Here is a 27,174-nt window from a genome sequence, read left to right as displayed (position 1 = left end):
AGGTGTTTTGGGTTTAGAGTTAAAGATATAGGAATTTTAGGATAGGATATTCATGATTTGTTTATTAGAATGAAAATGTAGAAAATAAATAATGTGCATGTTGAACAGTACAGAACCATTGTTTGTTATAAAATATAGCGTATATATTTTAAATTTCGTTGGTGAAACAACGCTCTATAGAACCGTAGATTTTAGCAGGTTTAATTTACGTTAAGTTAGGCATATAATATTTACAACTCGCGCGAGGAAAAAATCTTGCACGCGTCCCGAGTAAGCCAGAGGTCGGATCGCACCTTGTTTAACTTGCTCTACACACGCTAATATAAATGTCCCATACACGTGTCAAGTGAATGTCACCGTGCGAAATTTCTTTGTATACATGCATGTATGCATACACAAACATTATAATAACATAGAATACAATGTAACGAAAACTTATTTCGACTGTACACTACTCGCCTGCAGAAACTATAATACAAATAAACTTATTTTTGGAAATCCAGTATAAGGTTCGACATGGAAGGTTTTTTTTTTTAATCGTTCTTCAGGCTGGTAAATGATTTTGAAAGACAGAGCTCTTTCACTTGGCGTCCGTTAGTGAGCAGGTTGATTTATAGGATTTATTTACTGTGCAAAGCTCTTTCCTTCACTGTTCATTGGACAGATAAAATTACTCTCGTTTACATATACTATATAAATGAGCAGAGATGGTTCTCTCTCTCTCTCTTTGTCTGTCTGTCTGTCTGTCTGCCCCAGACTTTATGGCTTTTCTCCTGAACATTATTTAAAGCCATGACTCACCCTTGGCCACTGGGTCTCTCTCTTAACTGATGCGTTGTTCGCTTGCCCAGCTCCGCCATCTGTCCTCGTTCATTTCTTGCGTTTTTCTTCCCCTTATTTAACACTTGTTGTCCTGTCACGGCGAAGTTTGACGTCAAGTTCGAGAGGTTTTAACGTGATCGAACAGAATGATGTTCGAGGATAATAGAAAAATTATGATATTGATGAATATAAACGTGCATTATAGAACCACTGAATACTATTGTCTGTGATATAGGGAAGTCTGATTTCTTGAATGTAATCATTAGCATGTCGGTAGAATACTTTCACACGCGCACAAAGTATTCTACGGACATGCTAAAGATTACATTTTTTAAAACAAGAATTAGACAGCCTTATACTTTATAATGCAACACATTAAAAGAACATAAAACAGACACATGATTGACCTCCTGGGGCTGAAATGTTGCAAAAAGTGTTTATTGTAGCTGAGGCATTGCCACTGCTGTGCAGTAGAAGGTTCAGAATCGTAGTCCACAGGACGCCAAGAGTGGGAGCCAAGGGGAAGGAAGGTCCCTGGGAAACATTTGGTTAGGGTAGTGGCTATTTTGCCAGTGGTACAATAACGTCATCAATAAAACTTGTAATAACGCCGTTATTTAAGAGATAGACGTTTTGATGTCAGAGGAATGAGAATTTCCGCCGTCCCCAGTTGGTGACGTTTGAAGTCGGTCGTTGCTTTATGCCCGACCAGAGAGAGACCTTTGCGCTAAGAATGATCGCCTTCGTCATCGTGTCCAAGGCTGATATTGAGTTTGTTTATAGTTTTTCCGCTGTTGATTAACCCTGCGTATTTCTTGTTTTTTATTTTGGATATTCTTTATTTTCCTCCTTTTTGCACATAAGTGACCTGTTTGGCTGGGGTTTGTTCGTTGCATAACCTTTGCGAAGACAAGATCAGTTGCTTCTTTGGGTCTGAGAGTTCACATTTTTTTTTCTTTATCCTGATTGCCTTTCCCATAGCAGACATTAAATTCGGCGATAAGAAAAAAATAACATAAGCTTTCACCTGCTAGTTGCAGTAGCGAACCCAAGATGACTATGTGAAAAAAAAAAAAAAAAATACTTGGAACAGTGGTTACAGGAGTTTCATACAACTTTGTGTGTGTCTGTGTGGTCACGTATGTACACACAGCTAGATGTAATACAGCTATCATCACCCATAAATAAGTTTTCATGTCTTCCTGAGGGTTAAAGCATGGTCTATACATCAGTAAACCATGTGTACATAATATCATTGCATTTCATACTCATTTTTGTGAAGACAAAACACATTAGGGAAACAAACCAAAACCAACCAGTGGAAAAAAAAAAAAAAAGACGGTGAAGGGCAGGGGACACCTCAATCACAGTCATTCTGGCATTTACTGTTTCCGGCAGGACGTAGCCTAAATGAAGTACAGCCAAGAGGAAGATAATCTTTTCCGGAATATATCATATATACTTAGATATAATATATATATATATATATATTATATATATATATATTAAGATATTATATATCATATATATAATATCCTATAATCTATATAATAATTTATATATATATACATATATATATATTACATAATAATATATATACAGCTACATAGTAGCAAAAGAAAGAACAACAGAAAACAAGTAGTAACAATGAGACTGTTTTTTTAATAAAACTAAATGAAAGAAAACTAAAGGAAAATCATCCGTTTGTCGTATTGTAGTATTAATTCTATTAATGGAATTCTTTACCTGGTAAAGCATTGCTTCCTCCTTTCATTGCTGTACACTGAATTATTTGAACTCTTCAATTACTGTCTGGTCTTGTGTAGTTCAAGTGTAACCAAGGAATCATTCAGCTGCAGTTTTTTTAATTAGTTTCATTCAACCCGTACCTGTAAGTAAACAGTTTTCTGGGCAAAAGATTTTCAAGTTTTTAGGCAATCCAAAAATTCAATCGACTAATGAATTGTTGAATAATTTATAGGATTAAATACAAATTACACAAGAAAGGAACTCTACTGATTTAACTCTAATGGTTTAAAGACCCTGATTAAAAAGGATTTGCTATGACAATGTTCCATCGGCCACAAGCTGACCAAATAATGAGCTATCTTGATTTGCCTTGTCACTGTTGTCAGCATGAAGGCGAGATGTGTAGCGCTGGAAATGCAGAGACAGTTATCATTTGATGGAGTTTCATAACGAGGTGGGTAGTGCCGTCAGTGCACCTCACGGGGTGCATTGTAGGCATTACTAAAGGTTCTTTGCAGTGTCTAAAGGTTCTTTGCAGTGTCTACTTGGGCCCCTAACTGCAACTCCCTTTTATTCCTGTTTAAAGTGCGTACCTCCATCCATATTATTACCCTTCCATCTTGCTATCCACCCTCTCCTAATAAATATTTCATAGTGGAGCTGCGAGGTTTTTCTCCTTTCAAACCTTCTTATTCTCAATTTCCCTTCCAGCACTGAATGACCTCATAGGTCCCAGCACTTGGCCTTCAGCCTAAAGTCTATATTCCATTCCATTCAACGTGTATCATTCATTTCCAGAGCAAAGTGTGTGTTCTGGAATCCTGGGTGAGAGATCTCGGGGAACAGAACGCCGTCTTGGTCGCCACTGTTGAGGAGTTGGAAAAGGAGGCAGCAGATCGTGTTGCCCTCCTGGAAGACAGATTGGCCAAGATGGCCACCACTACCAGAGAATCCTGCGTCTCCTTGAGAGATCATCAGCTCCAGGTATTGTATAAAGGTTTTTTTTATCGTGATGAAAATGTGCATTTATACAGGCAGTCCCCGGGAAAGGGTGGGGCTTCTGTTCCCGGCCGATTCCGCTAACTGAAAATCAGTGATAACAGCACTAAAAACCAGATTAATGGCGCCGTTAACTTGAGATTGGTGTTGTTGTTAACTAGAGATTGGAGCTGCTAAACAGAGATTGATGCTGCTAGCCAGAGATTGGCGCAGAAAATCCGGTTAACAGCATCACTAGACAAGCACCATAAAACCAGATAGCAGTTAACTGGGGTCTGCCTTCATCTAACTTTTCATTCTACTAAATGTGATGCACATTTAGTTTTGTATGTTTGTATTTTTTTCTTGTGTTATAATCTCATTCATTTGATGGAAAGGAGCAATAGATACTATTAGGATTTGAACCAAATTTAGTACGTATAAGAGTTTTTGTTATAAAGATGAAATTATAAGAGGAATGATTGCTGGCAAGAATGTGAGAGCACGGGGTACCAGATTTTTTTGGGTGTTTGGATACAACCATTGAAAGTTTGAAAGATGGGCATTCTAAAGTGATAAGTGTAGCCTGACAGTTCTTTAGACCAGAATTCTTGTATTTATGTCATTTGTGCAGTGCGTTAAAAACTATAGTTGGACAGCGATGAGTTGATGTGAAGAAAAGAAAGTTAGAAATGCCAGATGGTGCTACCATAGTAGGTGGTTTACCTGGGGGATCAAATGCATTTCACCGTGTTTAATAATAGCCCCTCTGTGATCAAATGTAATCAAGTGCATTTGATCCCTTAGGGGCTAGTACTAAACATGGTGAAACAGTGTAGAAACATGCAGGTAGACCACCTACTATAGTAGCACATGCCAGACTTTGGAAAATTTGCGATATTTATTCCAGAGTTTTGGAGGAGAGTAGCTATCATAACGTTGCATTCATTTTCTCATTGTATAACACTGGATTCTAATGTTTATTTTTGGCCTTTATTGTTGCATTATATGCTGGAGCTCAAGGTCAACTTTACATATATGAGGACTTTCCCAAACAATTTACACAGAAAAGAATGTAAAGCAGCTGATCTTCATCACTGTAAATTGAAATTGTTTTATTCAACATTGTCAAGGAAATTATTTTATTGTGTAGACACGCCTCTTATGCAGAGGCCTTTCTTTAGCTTGAGATGAGATGTTGCACAGCCAAACAAAGAAACTATTTAGCTTAATAGCAGCTCCTTCCCAAATCTTTTTGGCAACTTTAAAACAGTATTAATGAGCAATATATATCAGTGTTTTCACCAATTACCATAAAGTCTTACTGTACTGGGACAAAATGCTCATGTTAGACTATAAGACAAATAGAGAGATAGGACTAGGAGTGAGACAGGTTGAGCCTCAAAGAATAAGTAAGTGACATTTTAGGCAATGTAAACGAAGCTTTTAATTACACCTTGCCTGAGAAAAAAAATGTTTTGGGAATATCAAATAGGAACATAATATACTACGTAATGACCTTACCTGACACACAGAAACCAGGTTGACCTTACAAGAAGTATGAGAGGGATGTGTGGCAGTTTTCCAGTTCATTTAGATGTCAATGGCACTGCTAAGAATTAACCAGAGTCATGGGAACTAAGTAGGCCTAACAAACTGAAACACTGTAAGTTAGAACACTGAATTATTGTAAAAGTAGTGGATTGTATTAAAAGTTGTGAAGTACAGGACAATATTTCAGACAAAAACTCGGTACCAAGGAGTTAAATGGTCAGATAATCCAGTGGACCATTGTTGATATATGGTGTTTACTAATATATTATAAGGTGTGAGGGGATGACTGACAATCTTAAAAGAATAGGCATAGATTTGAAACTCTTATTCCAATGTTTTTATCTATTGCCCATTCTTTTCCTAAGCAAGCAGAGTGCCTATTAGGTTAATAGTACAATTTTTATGTGTATATTTGAGTGGCTGATGTATTTTGAATAGGTTTTTTTTTGAGGAAAACTTTTATATTCATGGTCCATTTTCATAAGTGAAATGTGTAAAGAGTTGGGATTTTATATATAAGTACTTATGTATCTTGTTGAACTTATGTGGCAATTATCCTAACATAGGAATTGGGATTTGAATATTCAGTAATATTAAGGAAATTGGAATACTGACAAGAGTTTTTCCATATACGTATATCAGACCTGGAAAGGGTCACTTTGGTTTATGGTATACTGACAAACATTGACAGTCAATGTACTGTACTAATGAATGATCATATTGGCCTAAGACAATAAATTCTCTTGTTTGTCCCTCAGGTGTCTAGTCTAGTAGCAGGTAAAATGGGTTTGGAGAAGGAGGCTCATAGTTTAGGAGAAAAACTCGTGAACTTAGAAAGGAGTAATATGCGCCTGAAAGAAGACAACAACAATTTACAAGGAGACCTTACCAATCTCGTGCAGGTAAGTAAATCTTTTTTTTTTTAATTTGTGGAGTCTGAACAAGGTGAACAGTGGAAAGTCGCCAAGATTTGATGGAGTAATTAGTGAGATGTGCTTTTATACTGTTACACAGTATTCTCTGGATTCGCAGACTCACGCATTAGCAGATTTCTCTCAGGAACATATCCCCCATTATTCACGGGAAATTCACATATTCGCGGTATTTTTCTATGAGAAACCTCCACTGATGCACTTTTTTGTAATAAAACTAGTAAAAAACCAGGTATAAAAATTGTAAGTGGGTTTTTCTTGAGTTTTAACTAACAAAATGGGCCATTTTAAGCATTTTATAGGGGGTTCCAACTATTCACGGGTTCTAACTATTCACCGGGGGTCTGGTGCGCATCCCCCACAAATACGGGGGACCACTGTAGTGCAATTGAATGGGTAGCAAGATATTAGTGGAAGTGGGAAAGGTTAGATTTCTAAGAAATTGAGCAGTAGAATAATTTCCTCTTTGTTTAATGGAAAGGTTATGAAGCAGCATAAAATGGTTCATAAATTCAAGGTCTAAAATATATAAAACTGATATTCTGTATTTTTCATGAATGTATTAAGTATATGATTTTTTTTAAATTAATTTAATAGATTATATTTGACTGTTTTTCTACTTCCTACTTTCAGTTGATCACCAGAGCAAGGCTGACTGGACAATGGGAAGCAGACGATTTAACATTTACATGTGTCACTCCTGAACAGGTCTTTGGACCTGTTTTATCATCCTCCAGGTATACTGCTGCTGCTGTATTTTGTAGCATGATTCTGAATGAGAAATTGCATTAGTTTTATCAGATATCATATGGGAAGATAACATACCATGTAGGAAATTTATTTTGAAGGGAATCCTTTTGAGAAATTGTTTAAACAACATTCACTATTGTATCGTTATTGTAATTATGATATTGTATTGCAATATATAAAATGTTGTACAGCTTTGTGGTATGAAATATAACATTAAATTTTAACATTTTACATCATTCTAAAATCCATTTTCATGCAGAATATTTATTACAATAATTGATTTTCAGAAGATCATCACAGTCCTTGAAAGACAGTCAAAGAGACTACATCCACCAAATGTTGGAAGATCACATAAAGAAGGACAACTCTTCAATCAGGAGCTCTCTATCTAATATTCATGTAAGGAAAACTATTATATGTAATAGTAATATATTTTCCAAGAATTCTGTCTTTTAGATTTTTTGTACAAATTTAGTTTTTCATACATTCAACTTCCCTGTCAGATATATACTTAGCTATAGACTCCGTCGTCCCCGATAGAAATTCGAATTTCGCGGCACACGCTACAGGTAGGTAGGTCAGGTGATCTACCGGCCTGCCGCTGGGTGGCAGGAATAGGAACTATTACCTTCTAAGGACAGATTTTTCTCTATCGTTTGGACTGTAAACATACGTTTACGGTTCCTCCTGATTTGATTTTCGTGTTTCATCGCCATCGATCTTCTGGGCTGTCTTTTGCAGGGAAGTACTGGGTCTTTGGTTCGACATACGCTTTTATTAACTTTTTAATGAATTTCGCTTCGAAATTTCGAAGAAAATACTAAGTGAAACTACCGAAATCATCGGTAGACACTCACATAGTTTGCCATAAAGAGAATTATTAATATTTATTCATTATTACATGTAATAAAGGTTACAACTTTATTAAGGAAATATTAAAATCTAATTTCCTACTTTAGGAAGTCAGAAAAGCATATAACTAGATACGCTTACTTTATAAGCTTTAATAGCGTTTGTGCTAACGAGCAGTTAGAGTATTAGCAGTACTAGTAGTTGTTGCATCCTCATCACCTTCTTACTCCTCAGAAACTACAAATTTATATATGCAAATTGAAGATAAATGGATAGCTCAAATGCAAGCTTTTAAAAGGTAAGAAGTGAATATAGTGTTCCCCCATTGCAATGGAGGGTGCGTCTGATCGGCTCTGTCTCGCTCCCAGGTCTAGACCTCTTCCAAGCTCACAAGCCCAGAGGAGAAGGAATGTCGACAATCGCAGGGGGGTTTCAGAGAATCCCCACCGATCAGGCGTCCCCTCGGCAGGTTCTGTAGAACGTCCCAGACTGCCAAGTTCGCCATTGGAAAGGCGTCCTAATGTAATGTGTTCCCCTTATTATTATCGTGTTGACGGATAAGGAGAAGAAAGTTTCAACGGCGTAGATTCAATGAAGATGCAAGATAATCTCGTCGTAGATATCGGAACCTCAGAGAGATATCTTTCGATAACAGTTGCGGTAGAGGCATCGCCCTATCCTGTTTTCGTCCCCCGTACAAATAGACGGAGGCTCTATCCCATGGGGTTTGAAAGAGTTATTTCAACAAATTCCTCATCGGTACATTTATATGAAAATATATCTATTCTGAGAAGAACGAATTAGATATTAAAGAATATATGTTGATCGAATGAATTATGGATCTCGGTTAATGATTAAACATACATATATAATTTTTAAGCTTCTAGCTCCTCGGACATGAAGCGCCTGAAACGCCTGAAACAAGGCTCGAGGCGCCTGAAGAGCCTGGAACGAGGCGCAAAGCGTCTGAAGAGCCTGAAATGAGGCGCAAAGCGCCTGAAGAGGCTGAAATGAGGCGCAAAGCGCCTAAAGAGTCTGAAATGAGGCTCAAAGCGCCTAAAGAGCCTGAATCGAGGCGCAAAGCGCCTGAAGAGCCCGAAGAGAGGCGAAAAAGCGTCGGAGGCTCCTCAAAGGAGTCGCAAATCGCCTGAAGCTCCTGAAAACAGGCTCGGAGTGCCTGAAGCGCCTGAAACGAGGCGAAAAGCGCCTGAAACAAGGCTAAAAGCGCCTGAGGCGCCTGAAATGAGGTACAAAGCGCCTGGAGCGCCTGAAACGAGGCGCAAGGCTTCTGAAGCGCCTCAGATGAGGCGCAAAGCGCCTGAAAGCCTCAAGCGCCTGAAGCGCCTGAAACGAGGAGCAAAGTGCCTGAGATGAGGCGCTAAGCGCCTGAAGCTATAAACCAGGATCTTCATCGGATATGGAGTTAGATCCTGATTCTGCGTAAGGTGAAAGATACTCGAGGATTTCTCCTGATAAGGACGGGAGTTGTTGCACAGGCGGCCGTCGCCCTTCTCAGGATAGTCTTAATGCAAGTAATGGCAAGAGCAAGATCGGTTTTTTTTTCTTTTTTCCTGGCGGGACTCAAGATGTCGCACAGGTGCACGGCCGTAGCCCCCTTGTCAGGTTAGAATCGGTACTGCTAAAAGCCCTTCACCTTACGGAAGGAGGCGCTCTCCTCCGGTTGCTCATTCTTGCTCCCAACTTGATGGACCAGGAAAATGGAAGATAGATCGGAATTGGAAGCCAATAAGGGAGCAGGTCTCTCAGTTTATAAGACCTTAGCGACCTTTTTTTATTGAAAAAAATTAGTTCATTACTAATCAGACGATATTAAAATCTTCCTCCTTCTAAAATAATGCAACCAACCATTTACAGAAAGAGTGGCAATCGTTTGCAAATTGAACAAGGTTCGTACGAGCTCTCATTCATTGATTAGAGGCTCTTCCAGATAATAGAGGCGTAGAATACGGCCTTATCTCCAAGAGAATAAAAATTTGAGGGATTCTCTTCGATCCAAGAGTTTTCATTGCGATCTCTTTCGACTAATGCTAATTCGTGTTTATTGACGAAAAGAACGGATAGAGGGCAAAATTTCCATTCTCTCTCCGCATCGGAGAGGAAAGAATGTAGTAGGAAGACTTGCTGCATACGACTGCTGAATGACAAGTCATATACGCATACCATAGTTGCCTTTGTGGTTCGCTACGAAATTATCTATATCCTTAAAAAGTTTGTTACGACAATACCTACTCAGCTTCGGTATTTAACAAAGGTTGTTTGGCTTAAATTGGCATTAATGAGAGCTTCCTTAGGCTCGGGAATAATTTTATTATATTCCTTCATTAAATGAAGTAACTGGCAACTCACGATGAATGCAGCCAGGCAGCGAGGCGAGACGGCCGGGCTGTCATTGTAAGCGTAAGGCCAATACAGTACCATCCAGGTCTCGGTCATTAGCAGTCGGTTGCATCTCTCTCTCCAACGGGATCGAATGGTTAACCGTATATTCCCCCTACAATCATGGACTTAGTCTCGAATGGAGGGGATAGTTAAGCTAACATAAATAAAATATTGTCTGCCTTTTGCTAAGAAGCTTTCAATAAGAAAGATATTATAACCTTTCAATGCTGTTTACCGTAGGGAACATTATTAAAGGATTCTAACACAGCAGAACATTATATTATAATGCTCTCATGCTTACGAAAGCATGGCTTATTAGAATACATGCTTAGTGAGAAGATGGATGTAGTAGAGAATTCACTTTAAGACCACGGTATGGTCAAGTCTTTCGAGAAACGCACACAACCTTTTTAGAATCAGATATTGCTCAAGAGAAGATGGATGAGTGGAATGGGAAACATTCTCTTCGTGGCAGAAATGGTTTCCCTGAATAGAATATACTACGTATATAAGAGTTTTTTCCTACTAAGAACAGAATTAACATGTGTAAGGATGTCGGGTACCATAAAGGCACAGATGTTCTGGCACATAACATAAAGAGTATTAGAAGAAAGCGCCAGTCTGAAGCGCCAACCTGGCGCAATGCGCCAGAAGCGCCAGCCTGGCGCAATGAGCCAAGAGCACCATCCAAGATATTTTCTCGTTTTAGCGAGTTATTAACATAAGAGTCAGTAGCCTCTCAGACAGCACGCTCGGTAACGGCAAGATTCGTTTCCCTGGATTTTCGTTACCCATTTAATCACTTAGGCCAATTCCACGACTCTTTCATATCGCAAAGAGCATTGGAGAATCTCTTTTTTCGCTCCTGTTCGCGTTAACAAAGAGAACCTATTTGGAAAAAGAGGTTCGATGCAAGATTTTGCATGTCCGTGAGAACCTTCTCGATCAACGATAATAACTGTTAACGTATGTCTAACATTTATTGCAAAGAGTTGTGAGAACCTACGGAAAGTCTTCTTCATAGATCCTCTTAGCAAGGTAGAAGGACGAACAGGCTTCCTGTAGACTGCTTCCTTTTCCTTGAACCAAGAGAGGTAGCAATAGTTACACCATCTTTATTGTATAGAAAGGGAATAAAACTTTAGTTTTTTTTTTTCCCTAAATATCAATGCTTACAGAATTTAAGATAAAGGGCGTCAAAGAAAGAGAGGATAATACTATATGCCTCATTTTGGCCTTAGAGAGGTTGGATTCACAGAGGTCACGTTCTTCTCACAGCATGTTTTGGAAGTCTTTTCCAAGACAGTCTGAATATTCTATAAGCATCTATTACAAATGGACCTTAACAACCTCTCCACTCTGAGTCAGTCTTCGTGCAGATGACCAGAAGTGGACATGAACTGAGAGGATTTTTAAAGGTGAATGACAATAGTCATAGCCAGGACATAGAATTGCTGCAGATCGTGTTTGATGGAAGAGGAAACTGTCCTCTTCCGATACCTCTGTGAACCACATATAGGTTTTTTTCTTCCTTTTCAGAGGGAAGAATCAACTTTATATATATCTGCTATCAAAGAGCACAGTAAAAGGCTATACTCTGTCTATACAAGGAGAATTAGAGATAGCAGAGGATTAAGATCTTCGGGATCTGATACGATACCTCAATACGACAAGAGTAGGATATCATGTACTTCGAATGGGATCTTTTGTGGCTTCAGATTCCGTGTTCCGACAAGATGGAACTGCTCCTCATCAAACTTCTTTGAGAAATTTTATGAGGGAAATTCTTTGTTTTTTCTCTTCTTGGCCCTTAACTACCAAGAAGACAAGTGAATTTTTTGTGCACTGGAATCTCGCATCAGGTTTAATGGAGACTCGGCAATGGGTTCTTGCCAGCATAGTATGTTTGGCAAGAGAACTAAAACCCTCTATTCCTGACTCAACGATTTCAGATAGAAGTTTCGTTGCCCCAGGCAGGGTACTTACGTTTTCACCTACATAAGAAGAGATGGTTTTAAATTTAAACGGTTTTGCCTACAAAGTCTTTGGGATGCGATGAGGGTTTCGAAATGCTTCCCAGAAGGTATTCAGAGAGTTACAGTAAAGAGCTAGAAATCAGGAATCCTCCCAATTTCAGCTCGGAGTCTCCTTCGACTTCCAAGCCCCTTCCCTTCCTTCGGACAAGGATAGGGAAGATTCTGCAACGAGGAACTTCATCAGCAAGTAAGAAGAGATCTCGTTAGCAACGGAAGGATTCAAGAAGGATCCTCCTCGGAGGAAGACTTATCTCTCGTACTGTTAGATGTCCTATCGTCTAATGGATGTAGTTTACTACAATCACCTTCCCTTGCCGGAGAGGCCAGAAGCTCAAAGTGGAAGAATTTCTTCCACCCTTCTCCAATCTCCTGATAAACCATTGTGGAGTTCAGGACTTTCGGACAATGTAGCGCCAACCAGGCGCCAAATGCCAAAACAGGCGTAAAAAACGCCAGAAGGGCAGAACAGTTTCAAAGGAACAAAACTTGTGCAATTGTCTGATGAAGAAAGAAAGAGGGGGCCCTCCTAACCTAGCGCAGATGCGCTGGAGGCGAACAAGTCAGAACGAATAAGAGGTGTCTGATGTGGGCATCGCCAGACAATCATCGGGACTCTACCAAGCTCGAAGCCCCAGCAAGTGGAGAGAAGTCAGCCAGGGGGCCAGACGCCAAATAGTGCCAGTCTGGAGCCAGGCGCGAAGCTACTTCCAGGGCGCGAGGCGCCAGCCATGAGTCAGGCAAAAAGCACCTTCCAGGAGCTCTGGCGGCCAACCAAGTGTCAGGGCAGGCGCGAGGCGCCAGCCAGGCTCGAGGCTCCAGCTAGGCTCGAGGCTCCAACCAGACTCGAGGCGCCACCAGGCGCAAAGCCAGGCTCTAGGCTTCATCCAGAAAAGATCCATTTCAAAGGAAGCCCTGGTCTTCTTTGAAATAAGTGTGATCGCTAAAAGCACTTCATGAATGACTTGATGATTCCTTCAAACAGCTGAGAATTAAAAGCGCTTGAAGTGCGAGCTTTTATGAATTCTTGTTCGTTACATAACAATATGTCGTGAAGGACATATTAGCTGTAACTTAAGGGAGATGCAACTCTGTGTTGACTTCCCTTTGCATGAAGGTCAAGTTGACCTACGAGAGATCCTTCTCTCTTGGTTTTATGTGTTACGGATACGTTGCTGATCCTTAACTAAGTGAGTTAATTTTTATGTTAACATAGTGTTTTTTTTTTTTTTTGGTGGTTTGTTTGAAAGGAGTTTGGGGATAGCTCTTTTCAAACTAAGCACAAACCCTCGTGTTAGGATCAGGTGATCGGGATCGTGTTGTGCTCCATTAATTATGCCCCTAGGCATAGGTGTATTGTCATGTAAGTGGATAAGACCCCCCATTGACAACAAATGACCATTAGATTCTGTCGAGTAAGTGGATAAGAAACCCCATTCGACAGATCTACAAGAACTCTTAGCCATAGGTCACATCCTCGCTGAGGCTCTTGAGACGAAGCAGACACCTAGCAATAGCTAGGAAGTCAACCCTTCGTCTAAACACATAGGAACCAAGGTTTTATTTATCTATTACCTACAACGTATGTTGTTTACCTGTCTAATCAGTAATTAGCTGTCTCTTACCCACCGCCAAAGGTGCCAATCAGCTAAGTATATATCTGACAGGGAAGTTGAATGTATGAAAATGATATTGTTATTGTACAATAAAGTTTCATACATACTTAACCTGGCAGATATATACGATTGAATGGCCCACCCAGCCTCCCCTCAGGAGACAGGTGGAAGAGAAAAATCTGTCCTTAGAAGGTAATAGTTCCTATTCCTGCCACCCAGCGGCAGGCCGGTAGATCACCTGACCTACCTACCTGTAGCGTGTGCCGCGAAATTCGAATTTCTATCGGGGACGACGGAGTCTATAGCTAAGTATATATCTGCCAGGTAAGTATGTATGAAACTTTATTGTACAATAACAATATCATTTTTATAGTTTTTACAAATTAGTCCATTTCACTGAGTAAGCAGTTTGCTAGCTCAAGTGGTGCCACATGAGCAGAAATCCAACCTTTGTTATGAAGTGGATCCCAGTTTTGGAAAGTTGTCAAATTAGGATAGGTTAAAAATGATTGACTTAGTCCACCAAGACTAGCAACGGAGTGTTAAATTTTATTTCAAACTTAGGAATTCCTCCATTTGCAGATGACTTCTGGAATTAATTCAATTCTTGAACCCAGCATGATAATAGTATTGCCTGCCATATTCAGTATGTAAATTCAAGGAGAAGGTTATCAGTGTAACAATTGTTATTCAAAAAGGAGATATTCTTATGTGGGATGTATTAATCTTATTTTATTGATTATTACTTCTTAGTTTAATTTTTTACTAAACAGATAAGAGTAATGGGATACTAGTAGCAATGTTGAGACACTCTTCGGTGCAGTTAGTTAATTTTAACCGTTTAGTAGAATTATCTTGAAAAACTTTTCGCTCCTCTTCATCATTAGACAAAATCATCCTTGTCAATGTAACTTCTGCTTCAGGGCATTTCTTGAAACCCACAATAAATAAATAGGCTTCAGTAGATGACAAAGTGATGTTGAAGAATCCAGTTCACACTAAACATTTCGTCCTTGCCAAGGAGTTGTCAGTCACAATTTACATGTCTTTTAGAACAAAGACTTTTCAGTCTGTTAATAATTCCCTTTTCTTTTGGTTTTATTTGTCCATTATATAGATATTTTTTACTACTCAACTTCATGTTTTATTAAAGTAATTGATTCTTGTTTTTGGGAGTTAATTGCTGTATGTCTTATGAGCATAAAAGATAAAGTCTTTGGTAAATAAACTTATTCATAAATTCTTCCATATGTTTTCAAAAATGACATATTTTAGGACTGGTTCCTTTCCTTGAACTTGAACATAAAAATTGTCGTTTGTGAAGGTCAGTTGTAAATAGAATTTTTATGAAGTGACTTTGGAAGAGTGGAGGCTACTGCAGTTTATTGGTGATGAATAGGATTGCCGGACAGATTCCTGTTTCATCTAAGTTCTTTGGCACAGTTTTCTCATGAAGTGATCATCGTTAATTTCCAGCGTTAATTTCCAGCCAGCCAATTGCTTTGCCAATTTTAGGTTTCACTTAAGGGTAGTGGTGTAGTCTTTATTAACGTTGGCAACCAAGCTTACATAGGCTTTATTTTATGTGTGGTATCAAGAAATAACTTCCTTTGGGGGCCATTTTCATCAGTTAACCCTTGAGTTCACCAACTTCTCCTCAAAGTTTTGTGATGTTAACTCAAATTTTACACAATCACAAAGCCAGAGGGCTTGGGATGCAGTTTGGAATGGAGCCAGCAGTAAATGTCATTAATTTGTTTCTTACTCTGTATTACTATCATTACTTATATTCAAGAGAAGCATGAATAAGCATAGCATGGTTTTACTAAATAGAATGTATGTATGGAAGGGTAGCTAGAACCCAAACTTTGAGGACATTTGTTATTTTTAAGCTCTTGAATGGCCAGAAAGTTCCCCAATCCTTGTACATACCTTGAAGCGAAGCTAAGGGTGTAAGAACAGCCTCTACCTCCTTAGTTTTCAGACGCTATTTGCTCTTTACACCCATTCTATTATCAAATTACCAGAGGTGAAAGCGATCGTCGCTTTTTTCTATATTTTGTATGTAAGCTTAAAAAGTGATGAAATTTTTCAATACCTTTAGACCATTTTAAGTAACTGGTATGGCATCGCAGAAGGAAGCACAGGATGTTCTCTCATCTCTTCACCTTTTCAGTAAGGTGATGAGTTTGAAGAGCCAGGGGGTACAGTGTACCTGGAGCACCCACCACTCTCACTGGATGGGTCATGACTTTATTTTAGTGTAGGTGTCAATGTTTTCTGGTTGTTTTTATTTTGGTGCTGTGCCCAAGGTAAGGGTGGGTACCCATAATACTTCACTAGCCATAGGAGCATTCCCCTCACTGCAAAGTTCCCCCTAATTAGGAGGGGACCCTTGGCTATACCGCCACGCCACTGCGAGTAAAATGAACACCAACCATAGGCAGTATCCATCTGCAGTAGCTCTCTTAGCTGATAGGAAGCGACAAGCATTGTCTTTCAGTGTTAACAACTTTTCTATTTCAACTTCATTAAATGACTTAATACTTTGGAGTAGAATCAGCTACATGTTATGACTGGGTAAGACACTTACACAAAAATGAGGTTTTGTATATACTTACCCAGTAATTACATGATCAGAGCCCTCTCTCCTCCCCTCTGAAGACATTATGCATGAAACAGAATGAGGTGGATTAGCTGAGTTGTTCCTAGTTTTGCAGTTAGGGGAGAGCACTGTATACCTACACTGAGCAGTCAAAGCGCTACCCACAAAATTTGAATTGAGGTTGCTGTACAAGGAAAACTATAGCTATAAGTAATTACTGGGTAAGTATGTATATACAAAACCTCATTTTATTGTAAAAATGTCATTTTTGAGTTATGGATTCTGTCCACCTTCAGCAGTTAAGATAGAATCAGGTGTATATGTTTTAAGCCTTCATAATTGCTTTTAAATCATGTGGTTTTTAAACTGGGAGTGTTAGAAAACAAAAAGAGTGGATTTTTTCAGTGCAATGGACTATACATGTTACAGGATGCTGACAGCAGTATATATGGTAGCCGAGGGTCTGAGAAAGATGTCCTGATCATGAAATTAAAAGCTGACTTAAGATGCTCACAAACTGCACATGAAGAAATCAACTGCCAACTTGTAGAAAGAGATAAACAAATTGCTGATTTACAGGTTAGTTATTGAAATCATCAAATGCAGCATATGCTTTATCATGCTCTGATTTTCACCTCAATAAAAAATTCATTGGTAGAAGCTTATGAGATTTATAAATCTCTTGAGTAGTTTGGATGAAGTGATTTATAATAGTAATAATCTAATTACCATTTAGTTAGTTAAATAATGATACAGTTATTCCAAGAAATTGTCAATCAATATATTTTTTAGGATCATGGATGAGACAACATTCGTGAATACCTTTTAAAAGAGATTTTGAATTTTCATGCAACTCTTCCTTTATTTATTGTGCTTCTTACTGTAAAGTCAATTTGTATTTTTCATAGCTAACAAACTTGAGGTGTTAATGATCAGATAATCTTTTAGCGCCAGCTGAAAACTGGTTAAAAACAATCACAGATTGTAATGCAAGGAATCTATGGCATCTAGCAACATTGCATATATACGAGGTAAAGACTGGTCACTGACCATGTCTGCATCCCGTGATGCACTTAGTCTTTCTTCCATCCCAGGATATGAGAGGATTGGCTAGAGGTGGGCAAATCAATGTTAAGACCTCAGGTTTGTTAGCTGTGAAAAATACAAATTGATTAAAAGTTTGTAATTAGTTCATATGCAAAACAAACCTTTGGTCTTAACATCTTAGCAATAGGATAGACTTATATTTTGATGGTGTACAAATACCCTGAACTGACTGGGTGTTCAGCCCACCTGACCATCCTTCCTAGAAGTTTGAGTTCTTAAGAAGGGGGTCGGAGTCCATGAGAGAATAGATATGCAAGTATCTAAAAACTCAGCCCTCTGGGATTAAACACAATGATACATGTCCAGACTCATTGCATCCATGAAAGACCAAGAGAACTCTTTATCTGTTCATGCAACAAACCATGTAGGTCACAAGATTTTTGTCACCACTCCTCCATCCCCTTACTAGAGAGAGGAGTAAATGCGACTGAGAAGCAGATTTGTCTATTGTATGGAATATCAATAAAAAAGCAATGCCGTATGGCAGCCAGTTCCAGTGTATGATGTGTCTATTCTTCAACCTGCCCATAGGAAGAAAAAAGGAAAAATAGAAAGGAGACCAGCCAACTCACTCATTCACTCTTCCACACAATCATCTTAGGTAAAATATACATGTATAAGATACAAACTGTTCCTAAGATATGTAAGATGCAAACTGTCCCACCAGGGGCCTTAGATGAGCTACACAACTTGTTGGGCAGCCACCACCGAACCCAAGGAAAAAGTGTCCAAGGACCTGGAGGCAACATCCTTCAGGTAAAAGGAAGTGAAAGTGGTTTGCCAAAGCCAGGAACCTGCATTCAAGTTCTTAAAAGACAGAGGGGAACCCAATCCTCTGATGTCATGTGCTCGCACATGCTCAGTATTTGTGACAGAACTTCAAGGTGAGGAGTGTACCTGTTTAATCACCTCATGAAGCCAGGGTGAAATGGTATTCTTGGACATTTCTTTCTTGATTTGGTCTTTGCTAACAAAAAGTCTACGACATCATCCAGGCCATAGATGACAAGTCCTTTTGAGATACCAACACAGAACCCTGGCAGGACAAAGCAATAACTCCTGCGGATTGCTGTCCACAAGCTCATTCAGGGAGGGAATCGAAAACAAGGTAAATCTGTCATCATGTACCGAGGGATTTTGAGTCCTAGCCACGAATTCTGCGACAAATTCAAAGGCCACAGACCCCCAACCCCTGCTGTGTTTAACATCATAACTCAGGCCATGAAGCACTTCAACTCTCTTCAAGGGAGCCAAGGCTAACAGGAAAACTGTCTTTGAGTCAAATCCTTGTCTGATGATCAACACAGCGGCTCGAATGGAGCTCGAGTGAGACTACTCAGGACCAGAGTTAAGATCCCCCGCTGGAGGCTTGAGCTCTCACGGTGAACAGGATTGTTCAAAACTCCTGGCCAACATCAAAATCTCCCAGGAAGTGATGTCCATGCCTTTCAGGCATAGAAGCAACCCCAAGGCAGCCCTATAGCCTATGACAGCAGAGATGGATAGACCTTTCTTGCTTCTGAGAAAGATCAGAAAAACTGCTATATATTTGCTAAACAGAAGTTTTGAGTGCAAAGAAACACCAATCACAGTAGATGGCCAACTTGCCCTGGTAAACTGCTGATGCAGACCTCTTTAGAGAGCTGGACATCTAACTTGCTGCCTTGCAAGAATAGCCTAATGCTTAGAGGAGATACTTGACAGTCTCCAGCCATGAAGAGATAGGCACTTTACCGACTGGTGGAACCTCTGCACATGAGGTTAGCAAAGAAGGTTGTACTAAGGTGGAATTTCTCTCAGAACTGCTGACAGAAGAGACAGAAGGTCTGGGAACCTCTCCGCCTTGGCCACAGAGGAGCCATTAAGTTCATCCTGAGGTTCCTGGAACTCATTACTTTGCTCAGGACCTGACAGATCAGGCAGAACAGAGGGAAGGCGTACACCTCTAGATTGTTCCAAGGGTGCTGAAGAGCATCCTCCGCCAAGGCGAAAGGATCAGGGACCACCAGCCTCCCCTGCTTTTTCACATAGGCCACCACAGCAGTGTTGTCTGATGTCAGATGACTGAGTGACCTTCCAACCTCTCTTGGGACTCCCTCTGACCCAGGAAAGCTGCTTTCAGCTCCAACATGTTGACGTGGAGCAGCTTGTCCTCTGCATTCCAGACACTTGAGACTAGAAGATCTTCAAGATGGTCACCCCAACCTTCGGTGAAAGTCTTAAATCCATGACCACAACAGCCTCACATCCGACATTAGCACGTGTGTGGGAAAGATGAACAGGTAAAGAAGCTGCAGGCTCTGGAGGAGGAGAACTCCTGGAAGGACCTGGATCAGCAACCTAAGAAGGAAGTAGCTTTGACCTCTTGATCGGAGCTTTCTCATCCTTGCGATGAACTCGATTAGGCGGAGGAGATGATGAAGTAGCCTGAGAACTCTGATGAGAGGAAAGCTCATCACAAACTAGGACGCTTACACATACATGTAGGGGGAGACACATCCATGCTGGGAAGATGGCGAAACACCTCTCTCACTCTCAGAAGAAATAACGTAGTCTTGAATCTTCCAACATCTGACTCAAAAAGGAGGGGAAGGAGGAGGAAAAGGTGATGGAGAAGTGGATCTTGGTCTACAACGCTTCTTGGTAGAAACTCTGGGAGTGACGCCACAGCAACAGGCAGAGGGAGAAGTCAACGAGGCTGACATCACAGGGGGGAAGGCTACTGGGAGTGACGTCATGGCATCCGAACTGGCAGCCCTAGTTGATGGCCTCACTGACAGCAAGATATAGGATGACCCAGGATTCATCATAGTTGTTGATGGTAAGCACTTGTGAGTCAAAGTAGTGGAGACCAGAAGAAGGGGGAACTGCTGGGGGAGCCAGAGTGGGAAAGCGAGCAGCCATGAAATGCGACAGTAGGCATTCCAAGGAGGGGGTTTACCCCACAGGCCTGGGGAAGCCATTACAGCTGCCATCTTGTGCAAATCTGAATCTGAAACAAAAGAGGAAGATGGCGTCGTCTCCTATCTCCCGGGAGGGGAGATCTCCTTCTACAAGAGAGGGGACAACGTTATGTACACAATATGACCCAGCGTAACTGCCGATACTTTCAAAGACGAATCAGTGGAAGAAAATAAAGGAAGACAAAGCAGAAGGAAAAATTCTGGAAGAAGGGAAAGTAGCATTGTCAACTCGGGGAGGTGAAAAACCTTCCTAAGAAGGACAAGTAGCCATCCTACGGCACTACTTCTTGTAGAAACTCTTCCACTGTGACACAGGCCAGGAATGACACTGAGGGCAAGGGTTAGTTATATTACAAAAAGTTTGAACGGCACCTACTGCAAGCCGAATGGGGGTCAGTCAGAGAATAAGCTAAAAACCTGGAACAGGGAAATCCTTGGACTCCTGGACGCAAGCGTTGACGGGTCCTAGTTTTCTTGGCTGAATCCATGATAACACACAGAAGGCACACACCTCAAAAACATAATGAATTGCAGGCAAAACAAAGAAATCGGCTTGGGCAGGAGGAGAGCAAATGCGAGCATCCACACTCTAAGGAAGTTGTTGCCAGATGCCACAGATTCCTTGCTTTGCAATCTTTGATTATTTTCAAATGATTTCCAGCTGGCACTAGAAGATTATCCTATTGTTAAGATCGAAGGTTTGTTAGCTATGAAAAATACAAATTGATTATAAAATTGTCATTTTATGCAGCATTTCATCTGACAATGGTCATCATGAACTAGACTTAATTGACCAAAGCTGAATCTATCTCTGCATACTTTTGTACACTTGCAGGCGCACCTCACAGAAATTCATCATGAACTTGCTGAATCCCAGGCAGAAGTTGGTCGTCTTAGTCATAACCTTCAAGAACTTCGTCATCAGAGTAAACATGAAAGTATTGAGGTTGGTAGTATGTATAGTAGATATTATGTAACTGTAAAATAATCATTATAAGGCTCTCAAAGGAATTGTTTTCCTGTATTGTGTTTCTTTTTATTATATAGTACAGTCGTTGCCATAATACGTATTTCTAATGTAAAGACAGTATGTTAATTTTTATTTAGAAAGAATCCATAGTACTTGATATATTGAGTTTCTCCTTTTATTTTTGTCGCAAAGGTTACTCGAAAGGAAGAAGTGCTCCGTCATATCCTCTGTAAAGCATCTAAGAAAGATTCTCTACGAGGATCTTTTTCATCCCTCTGTGATATGGACTCCACAGTAATGGGGGACAACAATGTAAGGATACTAATTTTCAATTTTGTTTTGGTTTGGCATTGCAATTTGTCTTAAACTTAATATATTGTAAATCCATAACTTAAATGAGGTCTCATTTTAATCTTGCAATTTAATAGATTAATGATGCATAGAATAAAACGAAGCTTATTATGTTTTCTTTTTTAAAACGTAATGCCCTATACCTTATCAGTATTATTCATTTATCAAATTTCCTGTTCTTGATTTCATCTTTGCGTAAATCAAAACTTTTGATGGGGGTTCACATTTGACATTGAGCTCCCCAAAAGCACCACAACAACCCCTAATAAGTAAGAGGTCTTCTCGGAGATATACAGTTGTTTCCTTAGCATTTGAAAGATTGCCCTTTCAAAAGTTTTCATGGCAACTGTGGAAGCATTATGGAAGATGGGATGGGTTTCTAAATAGCAGTCTGTTACTGTTTCTTATATTCCTTGTACACTATGTTTTGATCAGCTGCTTAATTCCTTATACTGTACTAGCTCCATACACTAATCTTTTAATAAATGCCCTTGTGTATGATGAGTGGAAGTTTTTCCTTCTCTCATGTCGGTCAAAAATTGATAAGCAAAATCTAAATTGGATTTAGTCTGCTGCAAAGAGAGGCTGTTGAGTTTTACCCAGAATGGTATTGAGGCTGTACAAAGACCAATTCTTAATTAAAATTCCCCATTATTTTCAAGGTATTCTCTGCTTTAATTTGAAATGTTTAAACTTCACGTGTGTGAACTTACTGAACAACAGCTAAAATAGATTTACTTTTGATGTAGGTAGAGGCACAATTGAGTGAAAACATAGACATCTTAGCAAGCCGGTTGGCAGAGTTGGAAGATGAATGTCAGCAGTTACGTGATCAGCATTCTGCCCTTCAAGATACACATTCACTTTGTGCTCCAACCATTAACATGTTGCAAGATCAGCTCTCAAGGTCCCAGCAGGTTTGTGCATCTCTTGGAGCACTTATTTCCTTTTTTGTTTTTGGAAGTGAATGATTGTAATTGATATCAGAAGCATGGTTTTCCTGTAATTAAGAAATGATTTGCTGGATAATCACAGCACTGTAAAGTTCTCCCTCTGATTTAGATTAGTGCTGTAATTAGAATGTGATTTGCTGCATGTAAAATTTACTTCAAGTTTAAGCTCAGTTATCTGTGTATTAATGACTTCTTTTGAAATTTTAGTAATGTGGGGATGTTTTAGAAAAATTAAATATCAGTATGGTAATAAAAGAAATGGCATTAAGCTGCTGTCTTTAAATGTTGGTATCTTGCTAATATACTGTACTTGTTGAAGTGTATAATATGAGTTCATGTTAAAAATATTAATTATCAATAGTATGGTAATGAAAAAGGGATTTTGACGAAGGAAAATCTATTTCTGGGTGATTGGCTCGTGTCGCCCTATGAAAGTAATCCTTAATATCATCTTTCTCTAGGTAAAATTATCCTAAAATTACCAGAGAAAAACAAAATTAAGAAAATGTCAGTAAGACTGACTCGCTCACTCTTAAAAAGAAGTGTCGGTATGATATAGGGGCGAGTGTGGAACACTACCACGAGACAAACACCAATTAGAACTTCCTTATCAGAATCCCCCTAAGAGAGAGCCGATACCAACGGGCGATGCAGCCTCTACTACTACTACTAGAGGACGCCCACGGACAGCAGCGCCCCTAGCGGTCATCCTTAAATAAAACATAAATACATCTTGTCCTGCAAGGGGGGGGGAAAACAAACCATAAAAAGGGATGGGTTTCATAGGGCGACACGAGCCAATCACCCAGAAATAGATTTTTCCTTCGTCAAAAATCCCTTTTCTGGGCTCAGCTCGTGTCGGCCTATGAAAGAGTACCAGAGAAAACAGACAAGATGGAAAAGGGAAAAATGAAAAACATATTAAAATGATGGATATAATATAAGTAATCAAATACAGCATACAAATTAAGTACTTAAACTAACTTATAGTACTTAAATGGTAGTAACAAAATCATAAATATGCATGTAAAATAAGGAAATGTTTGAATTACTTAATTAGAAACATATAAGTACAATTATATACTACATGTGTCCTACCCTAGCATAAAAATAAGGGTAGATACACTCAATTCCATCATTAATACAATTAATACAATTAATTCAAATATGTACAAACACATTGTGACTGAAGTTATCACAAATCCAATTGGAGAATTTATACAAAATATTGTGGCCTATCCTAGCATAAAAATAAGGTAGGACCACTGAAGTACATATCAGTACAAGGGTGGTTGTCCCTAGCAAAAAAAATAAGGGACAAACCACTACAACACACAACGGCTAAGGCTATGATGATGAGTAGCCTGGTGATAGGTTGAGGCATGTTGGTTGAAGTAGGTAGAAAGAGACCTGGATTAATACTACAACTACTAAGCAGTATCAGGGGAAAACTATGTTTCCCGCTGCTACTGCTGAAAACTTTAAAGATTCCAAGGACTTTAAATAATGTCGTTTAAAGACTGTCGGGGATTTCCATCCAGTATACTTTCTAAGATCCTCAAAGTTCATATGTTGGAAATAATTAATAGAGGTGGCTACTCCCCTGATATCATGTGCTTTTGGGGGGGGGGGGGGGGAATGACCTCAGGGTTGGCTTGTTTAATGAAGTAAAGGATTTGCTGTCTAATACCTTTAACTGACAAAGTACCACCTTTTCTCTCATGAAGAGAGCACCAGAGGATCTAGAAGAAGTACGAGATAGAAAGGCTCTAAGAGTTGATACTGGCAGAGAGAAGGATCCTGTGGAAGTGGGATAACCTTCCAAGGAGCCCACCTTGCAAGAGGATCTTCATTTTTGGCTAAAAAGCTACGATCCGGAGCAAGTAGAACTTCTCCTGATGGGAGGAATTCCACATGACCCGCATCCCTGGATAGAGCCGACAGTTCTGAAATTCTCGCTCCTGAGGCTAGGCTTAATAAGAATAATGTCTTCCTCAGGAGCATTATGAATGTACAAGATGAGTTGTCAGTATCTGAAGCTAGTTTGAGAACATCATTTAAGAACCATGAAACTGTAGTAGGCCTCTGAGAAGGTCTAGTCTAGCACAGGCTTTAGGGATAGATGTGAAATAAGATTCAGTCAAATCTATCTGAAAAACCTACTTGAAAGATTTTCTTCAAAGCCGACTTATGAGTGGTAATCGTGCTAGCTGCTAAACCTTTTTCAAATAAAGATCTGAAAAAGGATATAGCCAAATTAAACTGTCATGGTTGTAGTGTTCGATTCTCTCAAGAAAGATGCTAATTTCTTAACAGCTGAGTCATATTGTCTAATGGTTGACTCCCTTTTATCTGATTCTAGGAAGAGAATATTCTGTGGATCAATGTCAGCATCTTTATTAGCCGCAAACTTCATGAAGTCCATAAAGAAAGTTAGGGTCTGGAGAGTTCCTGAGGAAGCGAACACAGTCCTCATTTGTACTGATTGTGATAGTTTGGGTTTGGGGTTGGGGATCCGTTGAGGTCGGAGACCCAATTCCAAAAGAAGTGGATACCAGTTGCTCTTGGCCAGTTCGGTGCAATCAGAGCTATTATCCCTTTGAAAGACCTTAGTTTGTCTAGGACTTTCAAGAGAAGATTCACTGGAGGAAAAACATAAATTCTCCTCCATTGATTCCAATCCAGCGACAGGGCGTCCGTGGCATAAGCCAGAGGGTCCAGGTTGGGGGCCACATAGCAAGGGAGCTTGTGGTTTTGCTTGTGAGGCGAAGAGGTCCACTTGGAGACCTGGGACTCTCCGGCTTACCCACTCTGGAATGACCCGACGTCCAGAGACCACTCTGATTCCAGAGGGACTGACCGGGACAGGGCGTCTGCTATCACATTTCTTACTCCTGCCAGATGAGTGGCAGACAGATGCCATTTGTGTTTGCTTGCTAATGCAAAGATGGCTATCATGACATGTTCACATGTTTGGATTTGGACCCTCCTCTGTTGATGCAATGAACTACCACTGCACTGTCCAAAACTAGCCTTAGATGAGACTTTTTCGGGGGAAGCAGTCTCTTCAGAGTAAGAAATACTGCCATTGCTTCCAACACATTTATGTGAAGCTGGCGAAATTGAACTGACCAAGTCCCCTGAACCTGTTTGAACTGAGAGTATCCCCCCCACCCGGACAGGGATGCGTCCGTGTGAATGGTTAACATTGGGAGGGGATATTGAAGGGGTACTTTCTTGGCTAAGTTCTTTACTTTGACCAAGGCCGTAGTTGGTTGCGGAGGATCTGTGGGATTACTGACAACTTGTCTCGATATTTGGAGTTTGCTTTTGACCGCCAAATTCGATTTATATCTTTCAGCCTTGCTTTCAGAAGGATATCTGTTACCGAAGCAAACTGAAGAGACCCTAGGATTCTCTCCTGGTTTCTTCTTGACGTTTGTTTGCACTTGAGAAATTGCCTGACAGATTTTGCTATTTCCTTCCGTTTGGCTACTGGAATTGATAGATTGTGGGAGGACAAATCCCATTGGATTCCTAGCCACTGAAAACGAGATTCCGGAACAAGTCTGGATTTCGTTTTGTTTATCTGGAACCCCAGATGTTCCAGAAAGTGAACTACCTTTTTGGTAGCTTTGAGACATTCCTCGACTGTTGGTGCCCAGATTAACCAATCGTCGAGGTATGCCGCTACCATGATTCCCTGAGCTCTCAATTGTTGTACAACCACTTCTGCTATCTTTGTGAATACCCTGGGGGCTACATTCAGACCGAAGGGCATCACTTTGAATGAGAATGTTTGATTTCCTAGCCTGAATCCTAGGAAATGGCGGAAGTGTCTGGCTATAGGGATATGATAGTATGCGTCTGTAAGATCGATGGAGCATGTGACGGCTCCCGCGGAAGTAAGGTCCTTACTTGCGAGAGGGTAAGCATCTTGAACTTGTCGCAACGAATGAAAGAGTTTAGCTTTGACAAGTCTAAGATTACCCTTCTTTTTGTTTGAGCCTTTCTTTGGCACGCTGAATAAGCGACCTTGAAACATTTTAGATGTTTTGACTCTCGCAATAGCTCCTTTCTGAAGGAGTTCTTCCGCGTAATCTTAATCAATTCCTTTGACGGTACCTGATGGAATGATTTGATTGGAGGAGGATCTTGGATCCAGCTCCAGCCTAATCCTTTGGACACTATGCTCTGTGCCCAATTGCTGAACCCCCACCTGTGGCGGAAGAGGAACAGGCCTCCCTCCTACCTGGGGAGCCTCATTGCTGATGGGCGGGTTGGCCACCACGCCCTCCTCTGAACTGCTTACTCCTTGTGCCCCTTCCTGCGCCACGGTGACGAAAGTAACCTCTCGCCCTACCCCTCGGTTGAGAGTAGCCTTGAGCCTCATAAGCAGGGTTAAAGGCAGGCGAGATAGCATAGGAAGTCGAAGGTTGCGATTGCTGGGGCACCAGGAGGAAAGGCTGAGTTTGCTTAGATGTAGCAGGTTGTCCTTGTTGGGTGACTGGGACTGCCTGCACAAACTGCTGCTGATGC

At 40.2% G+C, this 27,174-nt stretch overlaps 1 protein-coding gene across 21 annotated transcripts in view; it reads left to right on the top strand.

Annotated features, from left to right (window-relative positions):
• LOC135219359 (trichohyalin-like) overlaps positions 1 to 27,174 on the top strand; it is a gene marked incomplete at its 3' end in the record, with an annotated part of 284,115 nt that overhangs the window by 76,385 nt on the left and 180,556 nt on the right. For all 21 annotated transcript variants that reach the window (XM_064256063.1, XM_064256067.1, XM_064256061.1 and 18 more), the window contains 8 exon segments: positions 3,370 to 3,555; positions 5,862 to 6,005; positions 6,669 to 6,772; positions 7,073 to 7,184; positions 16,721 to 16,870; positions 21,197 to 21,307; positions 21,524 to 21,643; positions 22,432 to 22,599. In XM_064256063.1, coding sequence (XP_064112133.1) covers positions 3,370 to 3,555; positions 5,862 to 6,005; positions 6,669 to 6,772; positions 7,073 to 7,184; positions 16,721 to 16,870; positions 21,197 to 21,307; positions 21,524 to 21,643; positions 22,432 to 22,599 — 1,095 coding nt within the window.

Source organism: Macrobrachium nipponense, chromosome 1, assembly GCF_015104395.2.
Source record: "Macrobrachium nipponense isolate FS-2020 chromosome 1, ASM1510439v2, whole genome shotgun sequence".
In the NCBI taxonomy this organism is placed as follows: Eukaryota; Metazoa; Arthropoda; class Malacostraca; order Decapoda; family Palaemonidae; genus Macrobrachium; species Macrobrachium nipponense.
This window is presented reverse-complemented; position numbering and strand designations above follow the sequence as displayed.